This window comes from Meriones unguiculatus, chromosome 2 (genome assembly GCF_030254825.1).
Source record: "Meriones unguiculatus strain TT.TT164.6M chromosome 2, Bangor_MerUng_6.1, whole genome shotgun sequence".
Taxonomy (NCBI): domain Eukaryota; kingdom Metazoa; phylum Chordata; class Mammalia; order Rodentia; family Muridae; genus Meriones; species Meriones unguiculatus.
In genome coordinates, this window is record NC_083350.1 from 188,447,576 (window position 1) to 188,472,985 (window position 25,410).

At 46.2% G+C, this 25,410-nt stretch overlaps 1 protein-coding gene across 2 annotated transcripts in view; it reads left to right on the plus strand.

Annotated features, from left to right (window-relative positions):
- Positions 1–11,806, plus strand: part of Fbxw7 (F-box and WD repeat domain containing 7) — a 151,822-nt gene extending 140,016 nt beyond the window's left edge. For both annotated transcript variants that reach the window (XM_021643880.2, XM_021643881.2), the window contains 7 exons: positions 1,569–1,692; positions 2,270–2,406; positions 3,721–3,834; positions 5,213–5,394; positions 7,070–7,295; positions 8,739–8,949; positions 9,870–11,806. In XM_021643880.2, the coding sequence (XP_021499555.1) occupies positions 1,569–1,692; positions 2,270–2,406; positions 3,721–3,834; positions 5,213–5,394; positions 7,070–7,295; positions 8,739–8,949; positions 9,870–10,138 (1,263 nt within the window). In that variant the 3' untranslated portion in view covers positions 10,139–11,806. The remainder of the gene's footprint in view (positions 1–1,568; positions 1,693–2,269; positions 2,407–3,720; positions 3,835–5,212; positions 5,395–7,069; positions 7,296–8,738; positions 8,950–9,869) is intronic.
- Positions 11,807–25,410: the final 13,604 nt, after the last annotated feature.

Consider the following 25,410-nt stretch of genomic DNA (forward strand, 5'->3'; position numbering starts at 1 on the left):
ATCACAGCCATTTGTGGCATTATAGTTTTATTTAAATACTGCATGTATTGACATTTTAGATTTCATAGCTTAATTTTTATCAGCATAAAGGAATAATATTAAATAATATCCCCATCCTCTATATTTTCTCAAATTACTATACACATGCTACTAATTAAATGTCAGCTAATAAGATAGCACAAAACACTAACACGTCATGCAGAAGATCCTGAAACCTCAAATTTGAACAGAGAAAGAGGAATGCTTTCTCTTTTCTTAGATAACCACTCCAGTTTCCTAGTGGCATTAAACGTAGCCCTAGTTATGATTTCACATTAGATTTGAACGAAATCAATGAAAAGAAGCATAACTTTGAGGAAAAGCAAAAGGGATAAAACATAATTTCTTGGTACTTTTTCCCCTTTGGAGTGCTTTTTCATAAGTGAAGTGAGTATTCATCTTGATATTTTACATCCCTGATACGCTTCTTTAGAATCTTAATTTACAGAATCTCTCATAGCTTAGTGTTTTTACCTCTGTGAGAGTAAGTTTTTCTATTTTGTTTTTGCTTTAATTCTAACTTTTATAACTAACTCTTAGCATGCAAAAACTTTGCTGACCTCAAATCAATATAATTTAAAAATCTTAGTGGTGAACCTATGTGCATGCAGGGCCTCCTGCACACGGGAGCTTGTGGAAGGCAGAGGAATGCACTTGTTCCCACGTTACTTTTTGAAACGTGATCTCTCACTGACTCGAGTTGACCCACTCAGCTAGATTGGCCGGCCAGGGAGCTCCTGTCTGTTCTCCCCAAGGAGAACATGCCTGGCTTTTAGCAGAGTACTGGTATCTGAGCCCTTATCTTCATGACTGAACATGAAACATTACCAAATGAGCCATTGCCAAGCCCCAAAATTTGAAAATATTTTAAAATTTAAGAAGGAAGCACAGATTAATAATAAAAGATAAAGCCCAAAAGATTCTCTTGGCTTCCATGTTCTTTCAAAGACATCCTGAGGAAAGAAAGAAGCGAAGTTAGGAGAGAGCCCTGGTTTAGCATATTATCTATGTTTTTTGTTTCCAACTTTGGGGGAGGGAGGTTCTTAATTTGGAAAATGCTTTATTTCCTATGTGGAAGAATAGTAGCATAGCAGCATAGACCCTTAGGGAAATGTGTTATCAGAGAGCATGTATTAAAACATTCTTACCATGTTGACATAAAATGTTGTTGTATTTGTCTAATAATTGGTGTGAACAAATCTCAAGTCTCTCTTTACCAACAGTTAGGTTACTTAGATTAACTTGACCAGTAGGCTCACAAAAGAAACTTATGAGAAGTGCCGTATTGTTCTCACTTTGTAAGTAAATACCAATAAAATCACAGGTCATGTAGAATAAAGCCTCAGATTCTTAATCTGAGATTACTGAGCATGTTTTTTGCTCTTCAAACACTGCTTTTCTTGACTGGCTCAGCCCACTGAGAATCAGCAGTCCTGGGGAGATTCTTGTCCTGTGAAAAGTAACCTCTTTTTTTCTGTGATGTTTTGAAGTGTGAGCATGCAATGCTGCCCTTATTTCCTTTTCCATAGCTGGCACTCTATGTACTTTCATTCCTGGAACCCAAAGACCTGCTGCAAGCAGCTCAGACCTGTCGATACTGGAGAATTCTGGCTGAGGACAACCTTCTCTGGAGAGAGAAATGTAAAGAAGAGGGTAAGGCTCAAAATCACATAGAGAATGTGTTTCTACTCTGAGGAAGCAGAGGATTCTGGAAGCGTGTTGACACAGTGGTGTTCCTGTTGAGGCTGGCTCAGTGGCGCCTGCCAGAGTGAGTGCACTGTCTGGATCCCAGCAGTCAAGCCGTCCTGCTTACTCAACGGAAGAACAGTGGGCACTGTGTCCACTCCTCCCGCAAATACTTACTGGACCCTCCTGGGAGCTGAGCATTCGTAGTGCTGGGGAGACTGTACTGCCTCATCATGCTCTTCCTGTCATGGACCTTCTATTCCTGAAGCTGAGTTTGCTTTGCTGTGGTTTTAAGCTTTCTTAGGGAGTAAGAATTCTCCATATTGATCAAAGGGAGGACCTTTTTTTCTACAGTCATTGTGTGAAAGAGAAGAAAGAGGTAGTGAGCACAAAGCCACCCTAGCAAAGACAGGCGCACTGCTGCACAGTTAGAGTCCACGAGTCTCTGTTTCAAGGTGCTGAGCAGGAAGCACAGGTCTTTATGAATGTGTACTTTTCATCAGTGCTGAAGGGTGTTCTCCTCTTGCACTCTTTGGTACTTTAGGGATTGATGAACCGTTGCACATCAAGAGGAGAAAAATAATAAAGCCAGGCTTCATACACAGCCCGTGGAAGAGTGCATACATCAGACAGCACAGAATTGATACAAACTGGAGGCGAGGAGAACTCAAGTCTCCCAAGGTAAGGCTCTTGATGTGCAGCAGAGACCTTCAGTCCATCTCCGTGCCTGGCCTCTGCTCACTTGCTGGCTGCAGTGGGACCTGATGCTGACTTTCTGGGGGAGGAAGGCTGGCTGTGTTTCAGAATTAATTCCAGTTAACCCTAATCAGCAGGGTTCTTCTATTTCCGGTACCTTTAATCATGAAGAGTTTGTAGCCCTCTAGCCACATAGGCCAAATAAGGTGTGTGTGTGTGTGTGTGTGTGTGTGTGTGTGTGTGTGTGTTTGAGAAATACCAGTTTTGGGTTTTGTGAATTTTTCTGTGTTTTATATATATATATATATATATATAGTTTGAAGCAGAAGTCTCAGTTTCTGTCTTAGAGTAGTATTTCATGTGTATAAATGGTAGAAATGCTTAATTCATATACTTTTATAGCAAAAAATAAATAAAATAAAATGCTAGCTGTGAGAGGCATTGTTTTGTATGCCAGCATGCATTGGTGTAATTTTTTGGTTGAATAGAACTGTTATTTGTTATTCCTCTGTTTCTAGGTGTTTTATTTTTCTTCATTTTTGTAGTACTAAAAGTTGAACCTAGAACCCAATTCTCTTCCTCCTCCTCCCCCCTTTCCTCCTTTTTCTCCTTCTTTTCTTCTTTTTAACTTTGAACTGAGGGTTGGCTCAGGTCTCCAGGCTGCCCTGGAGCACATGTTGGTAGTCCAAGCAGGCCTTGACCCTGTGGTCCTGTCTTGTCCTCCTTGAGAGCTACAGTCAGGAGCCCAAACTAGCAGGCTTGGTTTTCTTTTTGTCTATGGTATTTACTAAATAAAGTAACTATCTTTTGACTTAAACAGATTTGACATTTGGGTTGGAACCAACTCTATGAAGTTTTAATTTTAGTAAAATATTAATAGTGGACATTTCAAGTTTAAGTAATAGAATATGGAAATCACATTTAACTTGCCATCCAGGAAAGAGATGTGCTATGTTCTTTTATATGAATTTCATTTTAAAAATAGATTACAGATTACTATTCTGACATATGGCGCATTCTTGTTTTCACTAGTGTGTATGCATGTGTATGTGTGTGTGACATATACTCACGTGTGTGTCCTTGCATATACTCTCTCTCTCTCTCTCTCTCTCTCTCTCTCTCACACACACACACACACACACACACACATACAGGACAGAGGAGGATGTCAGTTTTCCTGCTTTCATTCTCTGTCTGACTTAGGCTGAACCTCTCACTGATCCTGGAGCTAGGCTGTCTCTGTATTTAAAGAAGGTAATGATGAAATAACATACATGTGATGTGTACTTTTTCTTACAGGTGCTGAAAGGCCATGATGATCATGTGATCACATGTCTGCAGTTTTGTGGTAACCGCATAGTTAGTGGTTCTGATGACAACACCTTAAAAGTTTGGTCAGCAGTCACGGGCAAAGTAAGTCCACCTCTTTCTACACTTCAGTGCATCACCATGTTGTGTGAGTCACAGTAAAGGGCATGTTTTAATCCTTAGCTGTTTTGATAACAAGTATCAGGCCTTCTTCTCTCCATGTTTCGGGAATGTCACCTTGGCCTGGGGACAGCAGCCGCACTTTCTTCATTTAACTAGTTTGTCATTCTAGATACTCTTAAGATTTTTCAGCTGCACACCCTCTCTGAGCTTACCTTTCTCTTTGCCCAAGTGAGTTAGAATCATCCCAATGTGAATAAGAGATTTCCTTATGAACTGCTTTGTTGCTAAGCTCTCTGTGGCTTAGAAGTCAAGTAAATCCTGTTAATCTCTAGTCATCTCACACGGTAATGCCCGGAAAGGAAGCAGAGGAGATCTTAGATACTGGGTTGAAGAGCCAAAGAGGCCAAGCAGTGGCTGTACGTCACAAGTCATTCCTCAAGGAGTCTCTAGTGAATATTGACTTGATCTGTCCAAAAAAGAACATTTCATGATCAGTAATTGATTGTTTAAAAATAGAAGAAAGTATGAGAAAAGTCTCATTTACAAAATATCTTTTGCTATGTTGTTCCTTGGACAAGAACCTTATAAATACTCAAAGCAGATACTAAGATTTTCAAAGCTTCTACATGTTTCCAGGGTATAATACTAGTTTTGGACTTATCTCAGAGTTCCAGTATCTGTCTTTACATGTCTAGAAGTAGCACAACCTGCCCCTAACTACTGCCTGCAGGCAGATTGGGTGGATTGGTGAGCCGTGGTATGTGGCCACACCCAACTCCGGGCATTCTTGCCTTGGTTCTGGCCCTGGAAGGCACCCTGCTGCAGCTTCAGCATTGTTTAACCATGGCGGCCAAGCTAGAGCTGTCAAACTTGCTTGCATCTCATTATTTTTGCTTTCTGCCATGTCTCGTGCTTTGTTTCATACGAGTCTTCTTAGCTTCATTTTATTATTTTATGTGTACAAGTGTTACGTGTACATATGTCTGTGCACCACGATGGTGTCAGGCTCCTGGCGCTGTAGTTGCAGGTGGCTGTTAGGCACCATGTGCATGCTGGGAATCAAGCCTGGGTCCCTGAAAGAGCGGCCAGTGCTCTTACCCACTGAGCCATCTCTCCAGCCCCTCGTGTGAACCTTCTGTTTCATACCACGCTTTCTTTCTCCGTACTTGCTCCTCAGTCCTGTCTGCGCGTTATAAGCATATGCCAATACCAATAAGCAGAGTGGTAGCATCGGTGTGCAAAATGCTTTCCTAGTGCTCTTGGCTAAGTGAACTTTATCCAGATTTTACTGAGATGCTAGTATATTCTTTGACTTGCTTTCATGTCTCCCTAAAGCTGATGGTCTGAAGTGTTTTTGCAGTGTCTGAGAACGCTGGTGGGACATACGGGCGGAGTGTGGTCGTCACAGATGAGAGACAACATCATCATCAGTGGCTCCACCGACCGGACTCTCAAAGTGTGGAACGCCGAGACTGGAGAGTGCATACACACTCTGTACGGGCACACCTCCACGGTGCGGTGTATGCATCTCCATGAGAAGAGGTAAAGGGAAGCTCGGCTGGGACTTCCGCTTCTGGGACCGTGAATTTGGGATTCCTACAGTGCTCGTGAGCTCTTAAAGCAGGCACTAATGATTAGAGTACAGACATGCTGAAATGAGAAGGTCAAGCTAGACCGGCTTAACATCAAAGGCTTGTCTTAAGGTTTCCTTCTTCATTTGATGATGGCATAGTTGTTTCTCTTGAAACTCCTCTCTAACCCATTTTGTTTGGATGATTCATCGTCTTCAAACAAAAATCGTTTTCTGTCTTGAAAGTCGTAGTCATGTTATGCAAGAGTGACAGACTCAGTCTCTGGGACTTCTAGCCTGTGTCCCAGGGTGACCCAGCCACGTGGCCTCCACTCCATCACATCCCTAGATATAGACAGACAGAGAGCCAGGGCTCTAGAGTGTTCTCCCCTGCTTGTCAGTTGAACTCCTCAGCTCTCAGATGCCCTCTGGCTTCTTACAGCTAACAGGGGGCTCACCTGTGGTGCCCCTTGCGGTAAAATCGTGTCCTTGTGTTCATTCACCTTCATTGCAGCTAAGATGCTGTGCTTTCTACTTCATTGGTCCAGAACCGTGCTGCTGATGTTCGCACTGGGAAGGGAGAGACAGGAGGTCACAGCTTTTAGAGGGGGCCCGTCCTCTAAGAAAACATGTCCTAAAAAAAAAAAAAGAAAACATGTCCTACAAGGGTCCTTACGCTGAATCCACAGCATCCATGACCCGTAACTGACCATGGTGCTTTCTTATTAAGAACTCTTGCTGTAAATGGACTTTCCCCACAGCCAAGATATGTAAATTTGAGCATGCTTTGCACAGTGTGTTCTGTGATTAAAATTTAGGGGATGGGTTTCAAAAGACATTGCATTTCCATTTTGGTTGTGTTCACTCTCCCACACATCAGCATTCCACTCTTTCAAACATGGAAACTGGCTTTTATCTCTCAGCAGTGACATAAAGGTGCCTGTTCAGTAATCTAGAGGTAACTGCATAGTGGTGTCACTCTGGTTTTCAGAAGAGTACAATTTTTTATTACATTGAGCCAGTTTCTTTAAACATTTCTGTTACTTCTGTAGGAATTTCTTTAAGAATCTGTGAATCAGCAGCTGTGAGCATGTGCCTGAAACCAATTTTCCCCGAATGTGAAGTATAAGGAAACAGCCATAGCTTTCTGAGTCCCAAAATTATTTTAAAATTCTATTTTGTTGGAAAATAAAAGTATGGAAATTTTTACTCAGATAGGCAGTAGGAGTTCATAATTGAAATATAATGAAATGACAGAGGAAGAAGAAGGAAAGTTGCGCATTGTTCTGAGTCCTGCCACCACGAGCTGCCTTGAGGGTTGCTGTGTGTGCCAGGTTACCATTTCCCTTCTAGTCGAGGCCATGTGGTGCCCATGGAGAGCTGCTTGCTTGGATACATTCAGGTCTTTCCAAGCTGCATGGAACCTTGAGGTAGAGCCACGGTCCCTAAGTCGGTGGGGACCAACCAGATGAACCTTAAATCTTTCGCTTTCCCTTCCAGGTGGACTACCTAGAGTGTGTATTTGAAGGCATCAGGTAGAGTTTTTGTGAACACATTTCTGTTGAAGAACAGGAGGAGAAGGGCCTGTTTCGGGTCGTGTGTGCGCACTTTCCAATTCTGGTTCTCGTGTTGTGTTCCACTCTGCAGGGTTGTTAGCGGGTCTCGAGATGCCACCCTCAGGGTTTGGGATATTGAGACCGGCCAGTGTTTACACGTCTTGATGGGTCACGTGGCAGCGGTGCGCTGCGTTCAGTATGACGGCAGGAGGGTCGTCAGTGGAGCATATGACTTTATGGTGAAGGTGTGGGACCCGGAGACCGAGACCTGTCTCCACACGCTGCAGGGACACACTAACAGAGTCTACTCGCTACAGGTAAGGCGTCTCTCCCAGCCCCGAGAGGCTGCTGGTGACCCAGGAGGCCACTCTCCCGCCGGCGAGCCGCTGCTTCTGTACACCTTCTAGTTAGCCTGGAGAGACGTCAGTTTCAAAGTCATTTACCTGAATTAATGGTTTCAGTTGCTGTGATCCATTTTCTCTTTAAAATGCAAATATTTGTCTTGGAACCTGATACTTCAGGGCTGTAGATTTTGCTACATTAATTAATAGTTAGATAGTCTCATAGGAGAATAACTTGGATTTTAATAAACTTCTTAGCTGAGGATTAATTTGGCCAAAAGCTGCCCCTTTGCCTTGCTAGCTAAAAGTTGATGGACCATGTAATTGTGATTCCACCCCCATTTGAAGTGCCTGTGGAACCTTTCTGCAAAGAGCTCCGTGCTTGCCCGCGGCCACTGCCTGCGAGGCAGAGATGAATTTGACTAACCTATTGTTTTCCTTTAGCTTTGGATTTGATATTTATTGTTAGATTGTAATACTTAATATCTTCAGTAACTAGACCTAAAGCATGAGTCACCTTTACTTCTAGAAATGCAGCATTTTCCATTTTAAAGTATTTCCTGTTACATAATTTCCTTCCAAGTTACAGCCTGTTGGTGATGGCCATAGTAGAGCAGTCCCAGTGCTGACGTTGCTGTTCTCAGGACATTTGCTTCTTAACTGATTTTATTGCCCAAGTAGTGAAATACTGATGCACGATAAGGGGGTTGAGGGCCGCTGGGATGCTGCCACTTGTGGTGTGCTCAGAACTGATAGGCACACACAAGGTACACCTTCTAGGATCCGGAGATGTTTGTTGGCGGTTAGTGCCCTTGGGAAGCTGAAGAAGAGAGCCTACATGGCTTGCTTTTGTTACTAAAATGCCTCTTCTGATTCCTGATATAGTTATCTTTTAGGATATTTGCTAATTAGCATTAGGTTCTTGTAAACACCTTATTTTACAAACCATTTTTAATGGAATTTACTTTTGAGCATCATGAAAGTTATCTGTGGCTCTTCCCATGCTTTGGGTGCTGATAAGCATGTCTTTTGTCTCAGGCTCTGGCTTTGGCTTCCTATGGGCAAAGCAGGCTCAGCAGTCTTACTAAAAATGGGATGTGGCTTCCAGCTGGGTCCGAGTGACTGGAAACTAACGCTGTTCATTTGGGTGCTTTGTTTCCCATGAAGTTGTATCTGCCTCTGAACTCTTGGGCTGTTTGTTTTGTTTCTTTCTTCTTAAGAATTTCTGAAAGAAGTGTTTTGGAGACACGGTCCACAGACTCACGTGCTGGCATGCACATCAGCTTACCTTCAAGCTTACCCCAGTTTGCTTTTTGTTCTGGCCTTCCGTGTTGCCTGTCCCCCTCCCCGTATGAGTAAGGTCTGCAGTAGGAGGAGAGGAGGACATGCTTCTGCGCTAACACCTCGTGTCTGTTGTAGTTTGATGGCATCCATGTGGTGAGTGGATCTCTTGACACATCAATCCGAGTCTGGGATGTGGAGACAGGGAACTGCATTCACACCCTGACAGGACACCAGTCGCTAACGAGTGGAATGGAGCTCAAGGACAACATCCTCGTCTCTGGGAATGCAGACTCTACAGTTAAAATCTGGGATATCAAAACAGGACAGTGTTTACAGACATTGCAAGGTACGCGGGGCCCTCCTTCAGCCATGTTCTTTTAAAAATACCATTTTTATTCACGAGTGGACCTGGGGAGAGCGGGGATTTCCCTTCCTGCAGAGTCCCTGCTCCTGATGGGTTTATCAATGTTTGGCTTTCAAAACTAGGCCATCTTGAGAAATGGTTTTCAGTTGTGTCTTTAATGTGAAGATTGTCACTCATTTCCAGCATGTTCACTTGACTATTTAACCTGAACAATGAGAAGAAAGACTTGGCTGTGTCACAGAGCAGCACTTTTTTTGAGTGATCATTTTATTTTGAATTGAAGCATCTCTGGTAGGAAATTAGTTTGGACTCCACTTAGTCAACTGCTTCAGCTGGAATGGAAGAAAAATGATGCTCTCTGAGGTACGAATACATGTGAGGAGCTTTAACCTCAGAAGATACAGCACCATAAGGTTCTTCATGTCTCGCCTTGTTCTCTTTAGTCACAGCCCTTAGAAGGTTGGTTAGTTGGTTGTTTTGTTTGCTTTTAGTGAGCCATATGGAGGGCGTCACATGGCAGCCTTTGCCCATTGATTTTAACTGTTCCTGGGAATTTGGGAGTAGTCAGAATTTTTGTTTTCTTCTTTGACTGCCCAGTTCAGTGGTAGAGTGACAGATCTGCCACCCTCATGTTTCCAAGCTGCACTGCCTATGACACCTCAGGGAACGCTCTCTCTCAGAGCCAGAGAACAAAACGAGTGTCTGGTAGCTGATCAGTGTTCCGGAGGCAGAACTCTGGAGACGGGTATGTTAGTTACAGATAGCTCCCAGACAGTGAGCTGGCCCTAAACTCCAGCTTCTAAGTGTTCATGTCTGCTCTTATGTAGAGGAGTAGAAAAGCCCTCAACAGTAGCCCAACCCTCCTTTCTGTGTAGTAATGAAATCCCTGTGCTCTTGCCCAGGTCCCAACAAGCATCAGAGTGCTGTGACCTGTTTACAGTTCAACAAGAACTTCGTCATCACCAGCTCAGACGATGGGACTGTAAAGCTTTGGGACTTGAAAACGGGTGAATTTATTCGAAACCTAGTCACATTGGAGAGTGGGGGCAGCGGGGGAGTCGTGTGGCGGATCAGGGCCTCCAACACGAAGCTGGTGTGTGCCGTCGGGAGCCGGAACGGCACTGAGGAAACCAAGCTGCTGGTGCTGGACTTTGATGTGGACATGAAGTGAAGAGCAAGATGAAGACAAAATGAATTTTGTCCAACTGTGTAGACAGTATACTCCCTGCCCTTACCCTGCGCAAAACAAGAAAAACAAAAACAAAAAAGAAAAAAAAAAGAAAAGGAAAAAAAAAAACAGAAAAAAGAGAAAAAAAGAAAAGGAAAAAAATCCCTTGTACTCAGCGGTGCAGGATGTCGGCTTGGGACAACAGATGGAGAAGACCTATGGGCAGAGGAGGTAAGAAGAGAGCAGAGGCCGTGACTGACAGGAGGCGGCGGCTGCCGCTCACCCGAAGGCTTCGCTTCTGACTGAGGGGCAGCTTTGCAAACGAGACTGTCTGAATCCAACCAGGTGCAATTATTCTTTATTTTCTTCTCCAGCGTCGTTGGGCGGAGCTACAGGAGGCCTTGTCACCGTCGCCTAGAAAGGCGTGGCAGTACTATCCAAACAGGCTGGTTGTCTTCTAATCAGAGAGCATCCGCAACAAAAGTCGTTTTCTGAGGTGGACAAGCTTAAAAAATTACTGTGAATTGTTTTTGTACAGTTATCATGGAGCTTTTTTCTTTTTTGTTTTTTCTTTTTTTCTTTCTTTTTTCATTCTTTTTTTTTTTTTTTTTTTGCCAACCATTGCCAATGTCAATCAATCACAGTATTAGCCTCTGTGAATCTATTTCCTGTTGCTTCCACATACACTCTTCACCGCATACGTTTCTCAAAGGTGGCAAGTTATCCTGGGTTGTGAGTCCTGCGATGGATTTAGGTCTTGGTGCTGGTGCTAGAAGTGGGTCTTCAATGCGGGATCGTGTCCCACCCTGTACTGTGCTCCCAGTGGCCAAACTTATTTATGCTGCTAAATGAAAGAAAGAAAAAGCAAATTATTTTTTTTTATTTTTTTTCTGCTGTGACGTTTTAGTCCCAGACTGAATTCCAAATTTGCTCTAGTTTGGTTACAGAAAAAAAAAAAAAAAAGACTTTTTTTTGCCACTGAAACTTGAGCCATCTGTGCCTCTAAGAGGCTGAGAATGGAAAAGTTTCAGATAATAAAGAGTGAAGTTTGCCTGCAAATAAAGAATAGAGAGTGTGTGCAAAGCTTATTTTCTTTTATCTGGGCAAAAGTTAAAACACATTCCTTGGGGCAGAGCCTGAGGTGCCTGTTCTGTGGAGAAACTTCTTTGAGGGCTGTGGTGAATGGCTGAACGTAATAGTAAAACTGACAAGATATTTTAAAGATATATATAATGCAAAACAAAAGGAAGTTGCTGGCCAGTCGCCGCATCTTACAGTATTTGGGAAAACAACTGTTACAGTGTCATTGCTCTGAGTAACTGACATGAGAGCAACATTCGCTCTGTGCCGGCGTCACACGCGAACCAGCGCGATGAACGGGAGTCAGAAGGTCCGCCTCATTCACCAGGAGCCGTAACTCAAGCTGAACTGTGAAAGTGGTTAACACTGTATCCTAGGCCGTCTTTTTTTCCTCCTCCTGTTTATTTTTTGTTTATTTTATTTATAGTCTGATTTAAAACAATCAGATTCAAGTTGGTTAATTTTAGTTATGTAACAACCTGACATGATGGAGGAAAGCAACCTTTAAAGGGATTGTGTCTATGGTTTGAGTCACTTAGAAATTTTATTTTCTTATAACTTAAGTGCAATAAAATGTGTTTTTTCATGTTATTATGCCTGTTTCTTTCACTCAGATAATACTGTCTCATTATAAACGCACAGTGTTTGTGTCTGATACTTTGAATAGTCAGGTTTTGGTTTCTTAGCGTCCCCTGAATTGTGGCATAGGAATCATGCTTCCAAGCTCAACCAACAGTGAGAGGCCCAGCAGGCACCGTCCTGAGCAGTCAAGGAGGCCACCCACCACACTTCCATATGTTTCCATCAGGCATATAAAGATGGCGTCTGGTCCCTCCAGTCATAAAACTTGTGTGATAGTTATGGCTAGAAGCCTTGTAACTAGTGAGTGCACCCTGAAATTCCACATATCCAGTGCTGCACATTGTTGCCTCGGCTGCCCCGGCCCTGAGAAGTGGCCTCTGTCACCTGTGCCTCAGAGATGATGCTGAGAGCACAGTGTAGGCCGCCTAGGAAATGCTCAGATGAACCGGTGGGATGCAGCGGCCAGCCCGTGTGCACACACTGCACCGCTGCCTCCATGGAATTCCAGGAAGCCGAGACAGCGTTTGTGGGGGAATGCCTCTTGTTTGGTTGGTTTTTTGCTGTTAGGGCTTATATCCTTCTTTTGCCATTCCGGAGTTTGGAAAATATGAATCTAATCTCAACAAGCCAGGCCCTAGGAAACAAAGCTCAGATAAACATGGAGTCCTTCCTTGCAGAGAATGAGGCTGGCATAGTGTGTCTGTACTCTTTCTTCACAGAGCCCCGCTGCTCAAAGGCTAGTCAGGCGACCGGAGCGGGGGCTGGCGACCCTGAGCATGGAGAGGGCACTGCCTTACACACTACACTGCTCAGGAAACTTAGCTTTACTGTGCCTCAGCAAACCACTTGATAAGAACAATGGGGAAGGCAACCGGAAGACTGGAGTGTTAATGACGGAAAGCAAGGCACAGGGCACAGCCCAGAGCCACACCTGTTGCTCACAGCAGCCATGATGGAAGGAGAGAGTCCACTCCTACAAGTTGTTCTTGGCTTCCATATACGCATCGTGGCATATGAATTCCACCCCTGCCCCCATCACACTCAGAACAACAAATACAGCCATGTCATTGTAATGCTCTGTGTTCAGCAATTGTTCTTGTTTCATTGAGGTATATAATGAAAATGGCATAGGTGTGGAGGTAGAGTTTATAAGTATGTATATATTGTTACATCAACTTACATTATCTTAAGTCGAGTTGCATACTTTGTGCAGCCTTACAGAAATGTAATACAGACTAATACTGAGCACCCAGCAGTGAGATTGTGTGTACTCAGGTGCTAAGTGCTCTAGGAGTACAGTGTTTGAGAATGTGGAATGGCTGAGTCGGTGGAGCGCTTGCCCACCACGCACAGGACCTGGTTCTGTCCGTGGCACCACATAACAGTTAGGTGAGTGCTGTAATCGCAACATTCAGGAAGTTGAGACAACAGGATCAGAAGTTCAGGTTTATCCCTAGCAACCTCTATTCCAGCTTGGGAGCTTGGGATACATGAGACGCTGTATCAGAAGGCAGGAGGGAGGAGGGAGAATTAGGAGGAAAAAAGCGATCTGTTCCTGAAAGAGAAAATGTTAGTCTTACTCTAAAGAAAGTAAGGAATTAACTAGTTAAAGCTCACAGAGGGTCCCACTGTTTCACTTCCGCCTAAGGAATTTGCTGTTGTGTAACTGCATTTTTATATATTTTATGACGTAACAAAACCGAATGCTAGGATTAGGGCACGGGAGTGATCAGTGCAGGCACTCGCCTGTGTTGTCGGTGTGGCAAATGCTGTGACCTGCGCTATCCTGTCGTACTGAAATTGTTCATAATGTTGACTCCTAAGCCCTGTGGCAGATTCAGTTGCCTCAGTTCTTCCATTAACCTGCAACAGCCAAGTGCTTGCCAAAAAGCTGCATGAATGTGCCAACCTATTTGTTTAATTTCAAAAAAGCAGTTACCATCTAACTATTTGTGTCAGCTGTTGTAGGCCATTTCTCAAACCTCCGCTAGTTTAGTATGTCTGTTTCCTTGAATGGATTAGAGGATACAGTCAAACAGCAACAGGAGAAACTTCTTTGGAGCCCATCTCCGGTAGGTGAGGAGCTGCGGGCAACTTCCCTAAGCACCCACTGTACTTCAAGAACTAAGGGTTCCAGAAGAACAGAGCTCTCCATCCTGTCCAGCTGCTTTGTCCCGGGACTCGGGTTCTCTAAAGAAGCCGGAAACATGAAGCCCCACTGCCTGCTTATTGAGATAGATGTCCATTGAATTTCCTACCCCTCTGCTACAGTCCCTGGCAAAGTGGAAAGGTTGTGAAGTCTTTCTCAGTGTTCCCAACAGGCACAGCCTTGTTCGTTTTTCTTCTGTTAGTCTTGTCTCATGCCTGGGAAAGATCCAGACTGCAGCCTGGGATTGTTCTTTCGGGGGGCCTCAGCTGATGAAGAATCTAACCCATGATGCCTTCTGGGTGAGTGCGGGAGAGCATCCTGTTCTGCAGGGCTGTGCAACTCTAAGGGTGAGGCAGTCTGCTTGACATTGGCTGTGCAACTCTAAGGGTGAGGCAGTCTGCTTGACATTGGCTGTGCAACTCTAAGGGTGAGGCGGTCTGCTTGACATTGGCTGCAGCTTGATTGTGTACACAAGCACCTTTACACACACAAAGACTGCTGGAAATGGAGTTTCTTCTATGTTGACATCATTTCCTTGTTTTTGCTTCACCCACAAGAGGGGAAAATTGGGTTTGAGGACTGATGTAATCCCAGCACTCAGGAGGTACGCACATCAGGAGGGGAACAAGGCCATGCGAGGCCTGCCTCAGAAGGGGAAAGGCTGGGTAAGCAAGGGGACTCCTGTGCCCTTGGCTGGATCAATGGCCACTGGACCTAGGGGTTCACACAGTGTTCTGGACTCCTGCACTAAGTAGCCATGTGGCGATTTGAGAAGTTGGTATGTAACTTATCACTGGCACTTCCTGTCAGCCATAAGTTAGATCCAGAGTGGCCACGCTCGGCTCTCAGTCATTCCTGGGAGCTGTAAGCAAACAGCACCATCTGGCACCGTAACTAGCCAGAGTGTCTGCCCTCAATACTATTAAGCCACGTGAGGGAAGATCCTGCCAGCTGCTACCTCTTGCTAGATGGAGGAAGCAAAACAACAGAAAACCCAGAAGGTAATTCCACAGGTTTTTCAGGGAAAGCACCAGAGCTACCTTTGCCAGTGTTAGTATAAAGGAATTCTAGATCCGAGTCCTGGGAAGACTCGTGGCTGCAAATGCCTGGCAGCACCCCAGTTTGCACTTGAGTATAAAAAGTGGCGTTTCTATTTCAGGTCTAACTTCCCAGGATGCTGAAGGACAAGGAACCTCCGAGTGGACATTTTGATGATTCTCTCCTTCTCAACATCTTGGTGAAAACCTACTTCTGTGGTTTGTCTTTGGACTTTGTTTTGCTTCAGTGGCAGTGGTCTGCAATGAACAATTACTTTGAAGTGATTTTTGCAAATCAAAAGTTCAACTATAATGAGCCACAAAAACAGCTTACCAATTTACTCTTTTTCCCCCTAGGAGGTTCACAGCTTACAAAAGAAATAGCACAGCACTCAGTACAAGGAGGTGGCAAAGGAGACTTCCATTGCAGCCCTCCTCACACCATACTACATCATAATGAGAAGAGTTGAGCCTGTTAATCTGGTGACGCGCCAAGAAAGTCAGGTTATTAGCTTAAACACACCCTAAAAAGATGCACATGTGTGCAAAGGTTAGGGTGCATCTTAGAGCCCCTGTGGTCAAGATGGGGGCACGGGTTTGGGGGAGCCGAAGCTTACTAACTTAAAAAAGACTTGTCAGAACTGGGTCCAAAGTGATCATTTAGAATCAGAAGGATACAATGAGGTACTGAAGGCTTGGGGATGTGGACCTCTTCCTTCTCAGATGTCCAGGGGGTCATCAGATTTGTGAACTAGAAATGCATCTCCTTGTAGCATGGCCCCTGCCCACCAGGACTACAACTCCCAGCAACCCCTGCCCATCTGGTGTACTACAATCCCTTAGGTAGCTTCCTCCGTGTCAAGGAGAGCTGGCCTGCCTCCTCAAGTGTAAGTGGGCTAATATGAGAACACAGTGTAGGTCAAGTTTGTATAGGGCCTGATGTGTAGAGGCCGTTAAGGGCTGTGGTTTCCACTGAGGACAAGTAATACAAGGAGGACGTGACTCCTGGTGTGGCGGAGAGGTTTACAGAGCTCTGAGGGAGAGCAATGAGGGGCACCTGTGTGTCCAGAGCGGGCATGACGCGCCGACTGATGTGGGCCATGTGAGGAGAGGGGAGACAGGGCGGGGAACCTGGAGCAGCAGCCAAGGGGCCGAAAAGGCCAGAGCAGCCCAAATGGATTACAGTAAGGAAGAGCAGCGGGGGAGGGCAGCCCGGCCCTGGGGAGGGGCGCGGTGTGCCAGCCAGGAGGGCACAGGTAGGGACCGACCGAGGGATGCTGGAGGAACCTGGCGGCCAGGTCCACGTTGATAACCCCTCAGCCATTTGTCTCGGATGTGAGACATAACTACCTCGGAACTTCAGCTAGTGGCTGCTTCCACTCTCACTATTAATCATCCTGTGTGATAGAACACCGTTCCTACAGGTAATCTCATCTTATTATCAAAATCACGCGGACAAAATGAGAAACAAGCATTTGGGTTCCAGAGACACCCCTCCCCCCTTTAAAGAATACTTCTCACTATGCAACCCAAAATGTCATGGAATGCGCGCGCGCACACACACACACGCCACACCCGAAAATGTGAGGCTCAATCTTGACCTGTCATCTTGGAAGATGTAAAAAGCCATCAGCTGGAGAACTGGGGACACAGTTAGCTCCCCAGTGAATGTATGCTGGGATCGCCTCACTTTCTCCACCTGCGAAAACAAACGAGGAACTCGGGAAGAGGGGCAGCGGTGGGTAGAGCCACCTTCTTAGGGCAGGCGAGACAGCTGGGCGGGAAAGGTGCTGGCAGTGAAAACTACCGCTCCTTTGAGGCCACGCCTGCACCCTCCCCCTGCACAAGTCAGAAGGGTAATTACAACGTCTGAAAGTCTGTTTGCAGGGCCCTGGGGGTGGATTATTGCTACAGAAGTTAGATACTTCAGTTATTCCGAATTTTTAAAAATAGGTGTTACTGGTCGACTTGTGTGCCAAAACCAGCCATCCAAACAGGAGCGGCGAGCGTCTGCTGCTCCCCGTGAAAGCGGCTCGCCGGCGCAGAGGGCAGTCGCATGCGCAGTGCCCCTCGGCACGTGTTAGCCGCCCACCCCTTTCCACCGTCAGGCGGGAGAGACACGAGTTCAAGTTCCCTCTCAGCCGCCTCTGGGACTCTACAAGATGCTTGAGCGTTTCACACTTCTTTGTGGGGGCACACACATGCCATCCTGCCTGTGTGGAGGCCGGAGTGTGTGTCTAGGTGTGTTTGCTCCGCAGTGACCATCATCACCGCCGCCACAGGGTCTCGGTGACCATTTCAGACTTAAGCATCCGTGAGGCCTCTGGAAGCAATGTCCAAACCAGCTCCCCAGACGCGCTGGGGCTGCAGGAGCAATCTCCCCGCGTGTGACTCGTGTGACTCGGACAGCCTCACTCCTGAGAGGCGGAAGAAAACGTCCGCGCACGCCGACGCGGGAGGGAGGCTGCGCCCTGCCGAAGGGCTTGAGACAAGAGCGGTGTGTGCGGGACTCCCCAGAGTGAGGCTGGCCCCTCAGTCGACATAGCTTCCTGCTGGCAGGCAGTTATCGCTTCCTGTCTCCTCTCTTGCCGAGACAACAGGTAGCCCAGGCTGTCCTTAAGGGTGTCACTTCCACCTCAGCCCACGGTCTGGAGTCAGAAGCAAGCACCACCACGCCCAGATTTCTTGGTCTTTTAGCGTCTGTCTCTTAAATATGACAGGGTCACTGAGCATTTGAAAAAAGGTTATTTCGGAGTAGTCCCCCCTCTAAAAACACCATGAGACAAACCTTGATAAGGGATTATCATACTGAGCTAGAAAGATGGCTCTGTGTTTAGGAGCACATACTGCTCCCACAGAGGACCAAATTTGGTTCCCAGCACCCCACTGGCTCACAGCTGCCTGAAACTGCAGCTCTAGGGGCTCTGATGCCTCTGCCTGCTGGAGGCACCTAGACTTCTGTGCACATACCCAAGTGCATACATATACTCATAATTAAAAAAACAAAATCTTCAACATAACTATGCTATCCTCACAGAAGAAAAAATGCACTGTACAATAGAGAGTGAAATGCAACTTTTAAAAAGAGCTCATGGAAACGAAAATATAGGATACAAATTTAAAACCTTCAATTCAAAACAAAAACTAAAAAATCAAAGTTCAGGGGAAAAACGGGAAGAAATAAAAGATTAGAAGACTGGTCTGCAATACCTACTCTCTGAATAACAGGGATTTCAGAAAAGGAAGAAGAGAATATAGAATAAATTATTCAAAAATAATACAAGAGCGTGAACAGACTGATTGGAAGGACCACTGAGATGCCTTTGAAAAAACTGAATGAGAAAACCTGCCATAGCGTGGCTCGTTGTTATAAAATCTGAGAGCAAGAGGGCTGGGGAGAAGTTCCTAAGCCCTGAGTGCGGAGGGGGGGGGATCAGGGAGCTGGAGAGGCTGGGCTAGATGGGTGACCGGGCATTAGCAGACAAGCACGAGGCCCTGGGTTCCAGCTGAAGCAGGTGGTTTGCATGGCTAACTTAGTAACCCAGCACACCCCCTACCCAACACCTGTGTCAAGCAACGCACACATCCATCTCCAAATAAAGCAAGTGGTCACTACAGCCCTTAGTGAGCCCTGGTGACTCCCTTTTTGTGACCAAGCACATTCTGAAATGTGTGGCAGCGCACCAGTTCAGCCTACACTGGTTAGGCCCATGCATGGTTAGGCAAACTGTGTCTTCTACGGTTTTAGGGATAAACCCATATTTACATCTTATACATATGTATGATTGGATGTGCATATGATTAAGAGCAGATGAATTATGGGAAAGAACACATGCAGTGAACAGAAGCTTACATAACCTGAGCCTATCATAACAGAAAACTGCCCAGACCCTGGCCCTAGCAACTAACTTCTCCCTCATGGAAGCCAAGAAGGCAGTCCTGAGCTGCTTGATCAGGAGAGGCAGCATCCTTGCAGTGAATCCACTCTGTGCTTCCACTATGCTTCTGAACAAAACCCTTTATTACTCCATCTCTGTGAGCTGCTTCAGTTCTTTGAACAGGACACCAAGCGGCTGATGTCTGAGACCACTGTTTACACATTCCCGGTACTGCAAAACGAAGAAAAGGAGGAAGGATTGACGCGTAGACTTCTCAGTAGCAGCAGCAGACACTAGGGGCCTTCATCCTTAAACAGGTGGTTTATCTTCAGCTTTGGCTTCAACACCTACCCAAAACACTCAAGTGAGAGGGATGGAGAAAAGACATTTTCAGACATGGAAAGATTCAGAGAGCCACCGCTCTGAAGCTTTCCTATTCAACAGAACAGTGAGATAAAGCGTGAGCAGGGAATGTGTGTGGGTGGCCACCACAGGCCTCAGAGGCAGTGGTATCATTTGAAAGGGTTAGGACAGTGGCTTCACTGGCCTGGGTGTGGCCCTGAGGGAGAAACATGTCACTGGTGAGTGGGCTTTGAGGTTCCAGAAGCTCAAGCCAGGCCCAGTGGGTCACTTCCCTGCTGCCTGTGGTAACCCCAGCCTACCATTGCAGCCCCATGCCTGCCTGCGTCCGGCCCTGACGACAACGGATGAACCTCTGAGACGTAAGCCAGGCCAGATTAAATGCTTCCCTTTATAAACATTGCTGCGGGCATGGCGTCTCCTCACAGCAACATAATGCTGACTAAGACAAAGGGTCATGTAGAAAATAGGATGTCAACCAGAGGCTGAGCAAACAGCATTCTAAGGCGACAGATGGGCAGCCGGACTTAGAAGAATCAGTTGAAATGGGAGCCTTAAGGGCCCCTGAAGAAGGATCCCAAGAATTCAAAAGAAAACAACAGACCATGATAAAAAAAGAAACTTCTCCAAGATCAGAAGTTCAAATGATACATTTAGAAAACAGAAAGACTAGACATATGAAAAGCTATGCGATAGAAAAAATGAGGCAATTGGTAACTCAAGGAAGTGTAAAGAAACAGTCACAGTGCACTATTTATTTAACTCTTAACATATATAACATTTACAAAGCCATAAAATGTAAATACTAATGATTCTGATAAAATGGGGGAGGAAGAAATGGAAGAAGAGAGTTCACTCTTCATTAATATCTAATGATGAAACTCTAAGTGTGTGCTTTCTACAAGGACAGAGGTACATATCAGAAGTCAGGAGCGGGATCCTTTGTCTTCATGGGCTTGGAGCTTTAGATCCAGTTTCTGAATTAAGAACAGGCAGATGAGGGGCTGGTTAAGAGCACTGGCTGCTCTTCCAGAGGACACAGGTTCAATTCCCAGTACCGATGTGACAGCTCATAACTGTCTGTTGCTCCAATTCCAGGAGATCTGACACCTTCATACCTATGCACACAATAAATAAATAAATAAATAAATAAATAACACAGCTGGATTAATATCCTGTATGCCCTTCCTGAAGAGGGCTCACCATTCCTGAAGAGGGCTCACCATTCCTGAAGAGGGCTCACCATTTCACCATTCCTGGAACCTCAAGGACGAAAATCCCTCTCTCCTCTTTGGCCCATTTCCCCAGCATTACTTCTTCCTCTTCCTCTTCTCTTCCTTCCTTCCTTCCTTTCTTTCCTCCTTTCTCCTCCTCCTCCTTCTCCACCTTCTTCCAGTGGGATGTCTTTCCCAGTTTCCTTACCAAGAGTCTTAAGGCTTTGTTGTTGTTGTTTCTCCATTGGGAAGTACTTTTTGGCGACTTGTAAATCACTGATCTTTCTGGAAAGCTAAATTTAGAGGATCAGTTTTTATACCTCTGTTGTTCCCTAAAAAAGTATCTGGAGCAAGATTTCACCAGTGCCGGAGTAGAAGGTAGAGGCAGTGTGTTGGAAGGCGTTCTGGGTACGAAGTAACTACGTGGCCTCCTCAAAGTAAACACACAGGTCCCTGACATCAAAGGCCTTCTGTCCCCAGAAAGTGGCAGGGGAAATGAGTGGGTGGACAGTGATACCACGGGCCACGGGTGACCTGGCATTTGCAGGGTAGAGCCACAGCTGTTTCTTGAGTGAATGCATGTGCCCTGGCTTGGTCTCCTTGCCGGTTCTAGAAGCAGTAAGTCACTGTGGCCCAGAATGTGATGCCAACACAAAAGAAGGCTAGCCGCTGCCAGCCCAGCTCCCCAGACCAAATCCCAAAGGCTAAATGACAGGCCGATAGCTGTCACCTGATCCTTCCGAACATGCCTTCGACTGCTCCAAAGCCTCCAAGCCACAGACACAGCCTGTCTGGGCACTGTGGTTTTGTGACTCCTACAGTCACAAGCTATCCACTTGTGCATACTTCACTGTGTTTTTCTGGTTGGGGGCCTAGATTTTTATACAGCAAGCAAGATGAGTTCAGGTTTCAAAGCAAAGAGAGACCATGAGCAATTTTATCTGTCTTGTAGAACCTTGTAACCAATGCTTATCAACTGAAATTGGCTGTTTGCTGAAGCAGGAGCATCTTAATTTTCTGAAGTATCGGTGATGGCTCACTCAAGCCTCCAGACTTCTTAAAGTAGCTGTGAATGGATTAAGTCTCATGCTACTACCTCAGCTTTTTAAAGTTAAGTTAAAATGGGACGTAGCGGCTCAGAGTGTAGTTTTACTAAACGAGTACGTTCCAGGGTCAGGATTTGAATAAGAGGCCCTTAAGTGCTGTTTGCTACCTCTGGACCTTGGTCCAAGTTCCCACGTGGGTGTGCCTTGTGAAAACTTGTCTTGTATTAGAATTCACATCTCCGTTTTGCTGAATATGACTATTTCCTTTCTCTTCTCTTGTCTTTCCCCTCCCTTCTTTCCCTCTGACCCTCCCTTCTCTTTTTGAGTCCTTGCTGTAGCTCCCAGGTTGCCCTTGAACTCTGGCCTCTGCCTCTCGGGTGTTGAGATTACAAGTGTACACCATCACACCTGCATCAAGAGCAGCCCCTGACAATGAACAGGGCCTGTGGGCCTGGACGGATGGCTCAGCGGTCAGGGGCATTCGCACTGCCGTGAGGACTAGAGCTCACATCCCAGAACCCATGTCAGGTGGCTCACAAGTCCCCGTAACCTCGGCTCCAAGGGTTCTGAGCTGCTTTCTGGCCTCCAATGGCACGTGCACACGCACACATATACACCTCAATAAAAATAAAATAAACCTTAACAAAAAAAAAAAAAAAAAAAGAAAACAAAACAAACAAACCAGCAACAACCCAAGGCCTATGGTGGTTCTGGTGCTAGCCCGCACCCCAAAGCAGGTCCCCTTTTCAAACACATGTGCCAGGCACCGCACCTGTAGGCCCAGTGTACACACTCCCGGTATTTCTATTCCTGCTCAGCCAAGGAACTGTTGCAGTGACGCAAATCAATCACTGCTAAATGAGGCTCCGACTCTGGGCCGGTGAGTGTGCGCGCACTGCCGGCTGCTTTTTTACTCCGCTGCCTAGGGCCGTGCTCTGCTGCACAGGGACCCGCAACCATCGAGGGCACACAAGGGCAGGCTGGAGTCAGCGCCAAACACACCCAGCGGCCTCCTCCTCCTGGAAAACAAATCGCTCTAACCCACAACGTCGTCTCAGACCATCGGACATGCTGTGCTTTCCTCTTTGCCCTCTTAGTTGTGCTGGAGAAATCCAAATGAGAAAACTTCCTGTTTAAAGTACTCAAAGGAGGAGAACAACAGACCAACTCGGGCTAATATTGGGAGCGGGAAGACCAATTAACAGCTTCATGAATTGTGCTGTTTACACTTCTATTCCTAAGGTTAATTATGCGATCAAGTAATAGCTTTTGCCTTGATTAGAGGGCCCTCAGGAAATAAAAGTGTGTTTCCATTTGAAAGGCGTGTTTGCCTTTCAGTCTGTGGGAGCCAGGAGCTAGGCTCAGCCTGTACGGCTCCTCCACAGCTGACATCCACCAAGCAGCTGAGGGGTCAGGCTCGGCACACACTGTCACCAGTGTCAGTCAAGACAGTCTTCACTTAAACTGTGCCAAGACTGGGGAGACATACAAGTGCGTGCGTGTACATACAAGTGTTCCAGGAACTGAATGCAGGTGATCAGGTTTGGAGGCAAGCTCCCTTTCCCTCTAGCTCTGGCTTTGAGCTCTGTCTCACTGACTCTGCTTTGCATCATCTGTTAGCTTCCCGGAGGTTGTGGACTTTTTCAATTGTTCCCTATCAGAATCCATACAATTAGTCCTCCACCCTAAAATTTATGAGAAACAAACAAAACCCAAAAGAACATCACCCATGCTTCATGGATGTGCTCAGCATTGCTGTCTATTCCACTCACTTTTAGTGCTAGAGAGCCACATTTTTTTTAATATGACAAAATAAAATATAATAAGATGAAACAAAAACTATCCTATCAAAGTCAGACACGGCAACCAAAAAAGGAAGAAGAGAGTCCCAAGAGCAGGCGGAAGAGTCAGAGACTACTCACAGTCAGGAGTCACACAAAAGCTCTAAGCTAGGAGCCCCACTGCGCAGGCAGAGGGCCTGGCAAGGGCCTTGCTCTCCGGGGTGTCCTCCTTCCCTCTGCCCCTCGCGCTCTTCCCACCTCCTCTGCTGTGCAGTTCTCTGAGCACTGAGGAGAAGGACTTGATGGAGACCTCCAGTTTAGACTCTGTCTCTACATAATATCTGGCCGTGGCTCTCTGCCTCTGTTCCCCTCTGCTGCCAGAGAAAGCCTTTCTGATAAAGACTGCCTAAGGAGCTGACCTAGGCCTATAGCAAAATATCATAAGGAATCATTTTATTGATTTTTTTTTCAGACCAGTATTGTTTGCTTTTTTTCGGTAGGTCTCTGGGCTAGCTAGTCTCTGGTTCTTGGCTACCCAAGAAGTGTAGGTTGTGGGCTCCTTCTCATGGATTTGATCAAATCAGACTTTGTGCCACCGTTGCCCTAACGTATTTTGCAGGCAGGACAGGTTGCAGGTCAAAGGTTTTGTGGCTGGGCTGGTGTTCACATTTCTCTTTTAGTAGCCTGCAGAGTACCTTCCTGTACCAGAAAGACTAGAAGGTGGGGTGAGGGCACTTTCTCCATGTTCAGTGAGTGTGGGTGTTGCTCCCAGCAATGGGCCCCCCTGTCAGTTTTGGGAGAGCAGCCTTTTGTCTTAGCAACAGCCAGGTTGTTTGGAGATTTCCAGGGGACCCCTTTGGACATCAGCTAAATTGAGTACAACCTTAACCCACCATGGGAAGCCTTGCCTGGCTACAAATGTCCAGTTGAGACCCCATGTCCCCTGTTCCTGGAAGTCCTCACTAGGCTCACCTTCACAGATTCCAGGAAGTTTCCACTGCACTAGGTTCCCACCCATTCCAACCACCTCTCCCCCTGCTCTCTCCTCCTGCCCTGTCCTCCCTCTCCTGATTCCCGCCTCTCATCACATCCCCAGCTGCCCCCTTCTGCTCATTTCCAGGACGAGCTCTGTGTCATCCCAGACCCCTCCTTTTGACCTAGCCTCTCTGGATCTATGATTTGTAGATCAGTTATCATTTACCTTATGGCTAATATCCCCTTATAAATGAATACATACCAGATTTATCTTTAAGGTCTGGCTTACCTCACTCAATGATTTTTTTCTAGTTTCATTCATTTGCCTGCAAATTTCATGATGTCAGTTTTTTAAACAGCTGAGTAATACTCCATTGTGTAAGTGTGCTATATTTTCTTTATCCACTTTTCTGCTGAGGGACATCTAGGTTGTTTCCAGCTTCCGGCTACTATGAATAAAGTCACTATGAACATAGTTGAGCAAGTGTCCTTGTTGTATGGTGGAGCATTCTTTGGGTATATGCTCAAGAATGGTTGGGTCTTGAGGTAGATCGATTCTCAACTTTCTGAGAAACTGCCAGATTGATTTCCACAGTGGTGATACATGTTTGCACTCCCACCATCAATGGAGGAAGGTTCTCCTTCCTCCACATCCTCTCCAGCATGAGCTGTCACTTGTGTTATTGATCTTAGCGGCGACCAGCCTCCCCGTTGTTTACAGCTGAGGGGACTAGGGCATAGGCAGCTTGAAAGTTAACACCTCAGCAGCCAGCTAAGCCACGGTTTGCCCTAGTTACCCTGGGTGCCTTAGGCCCAGGCTGCAGGAGAGCAGTGGATTCCCCCAACAGAGTGGAGAAGGGCACTTGGGAAGTGCCGTTGGCGATCTTCAAGGGAGGTGCACATTTACTCTCCAGCCACTTCAAAGAGACACCCCCCAAGTGACCAGAGAGGAAGCTGACTTCTGTAGGCTCTCTGGCTGGCTGGGAGCCCCGGATGCCTCAGGAACTCAGGGAGTGTGTGCTGAATCCGGGCTCTCCTCGTGGCCACATGGCCACGCCCGACTGGCCAGTGACCCTGAAGGGCAAGGTAGCAGCTTCCGGGGTGGGGTGTTGCTGAAGAGCCTGGAGTCAGAGGGGTGCACAACTCCAGCCCTGCTCGGGAACAACAGCCCAG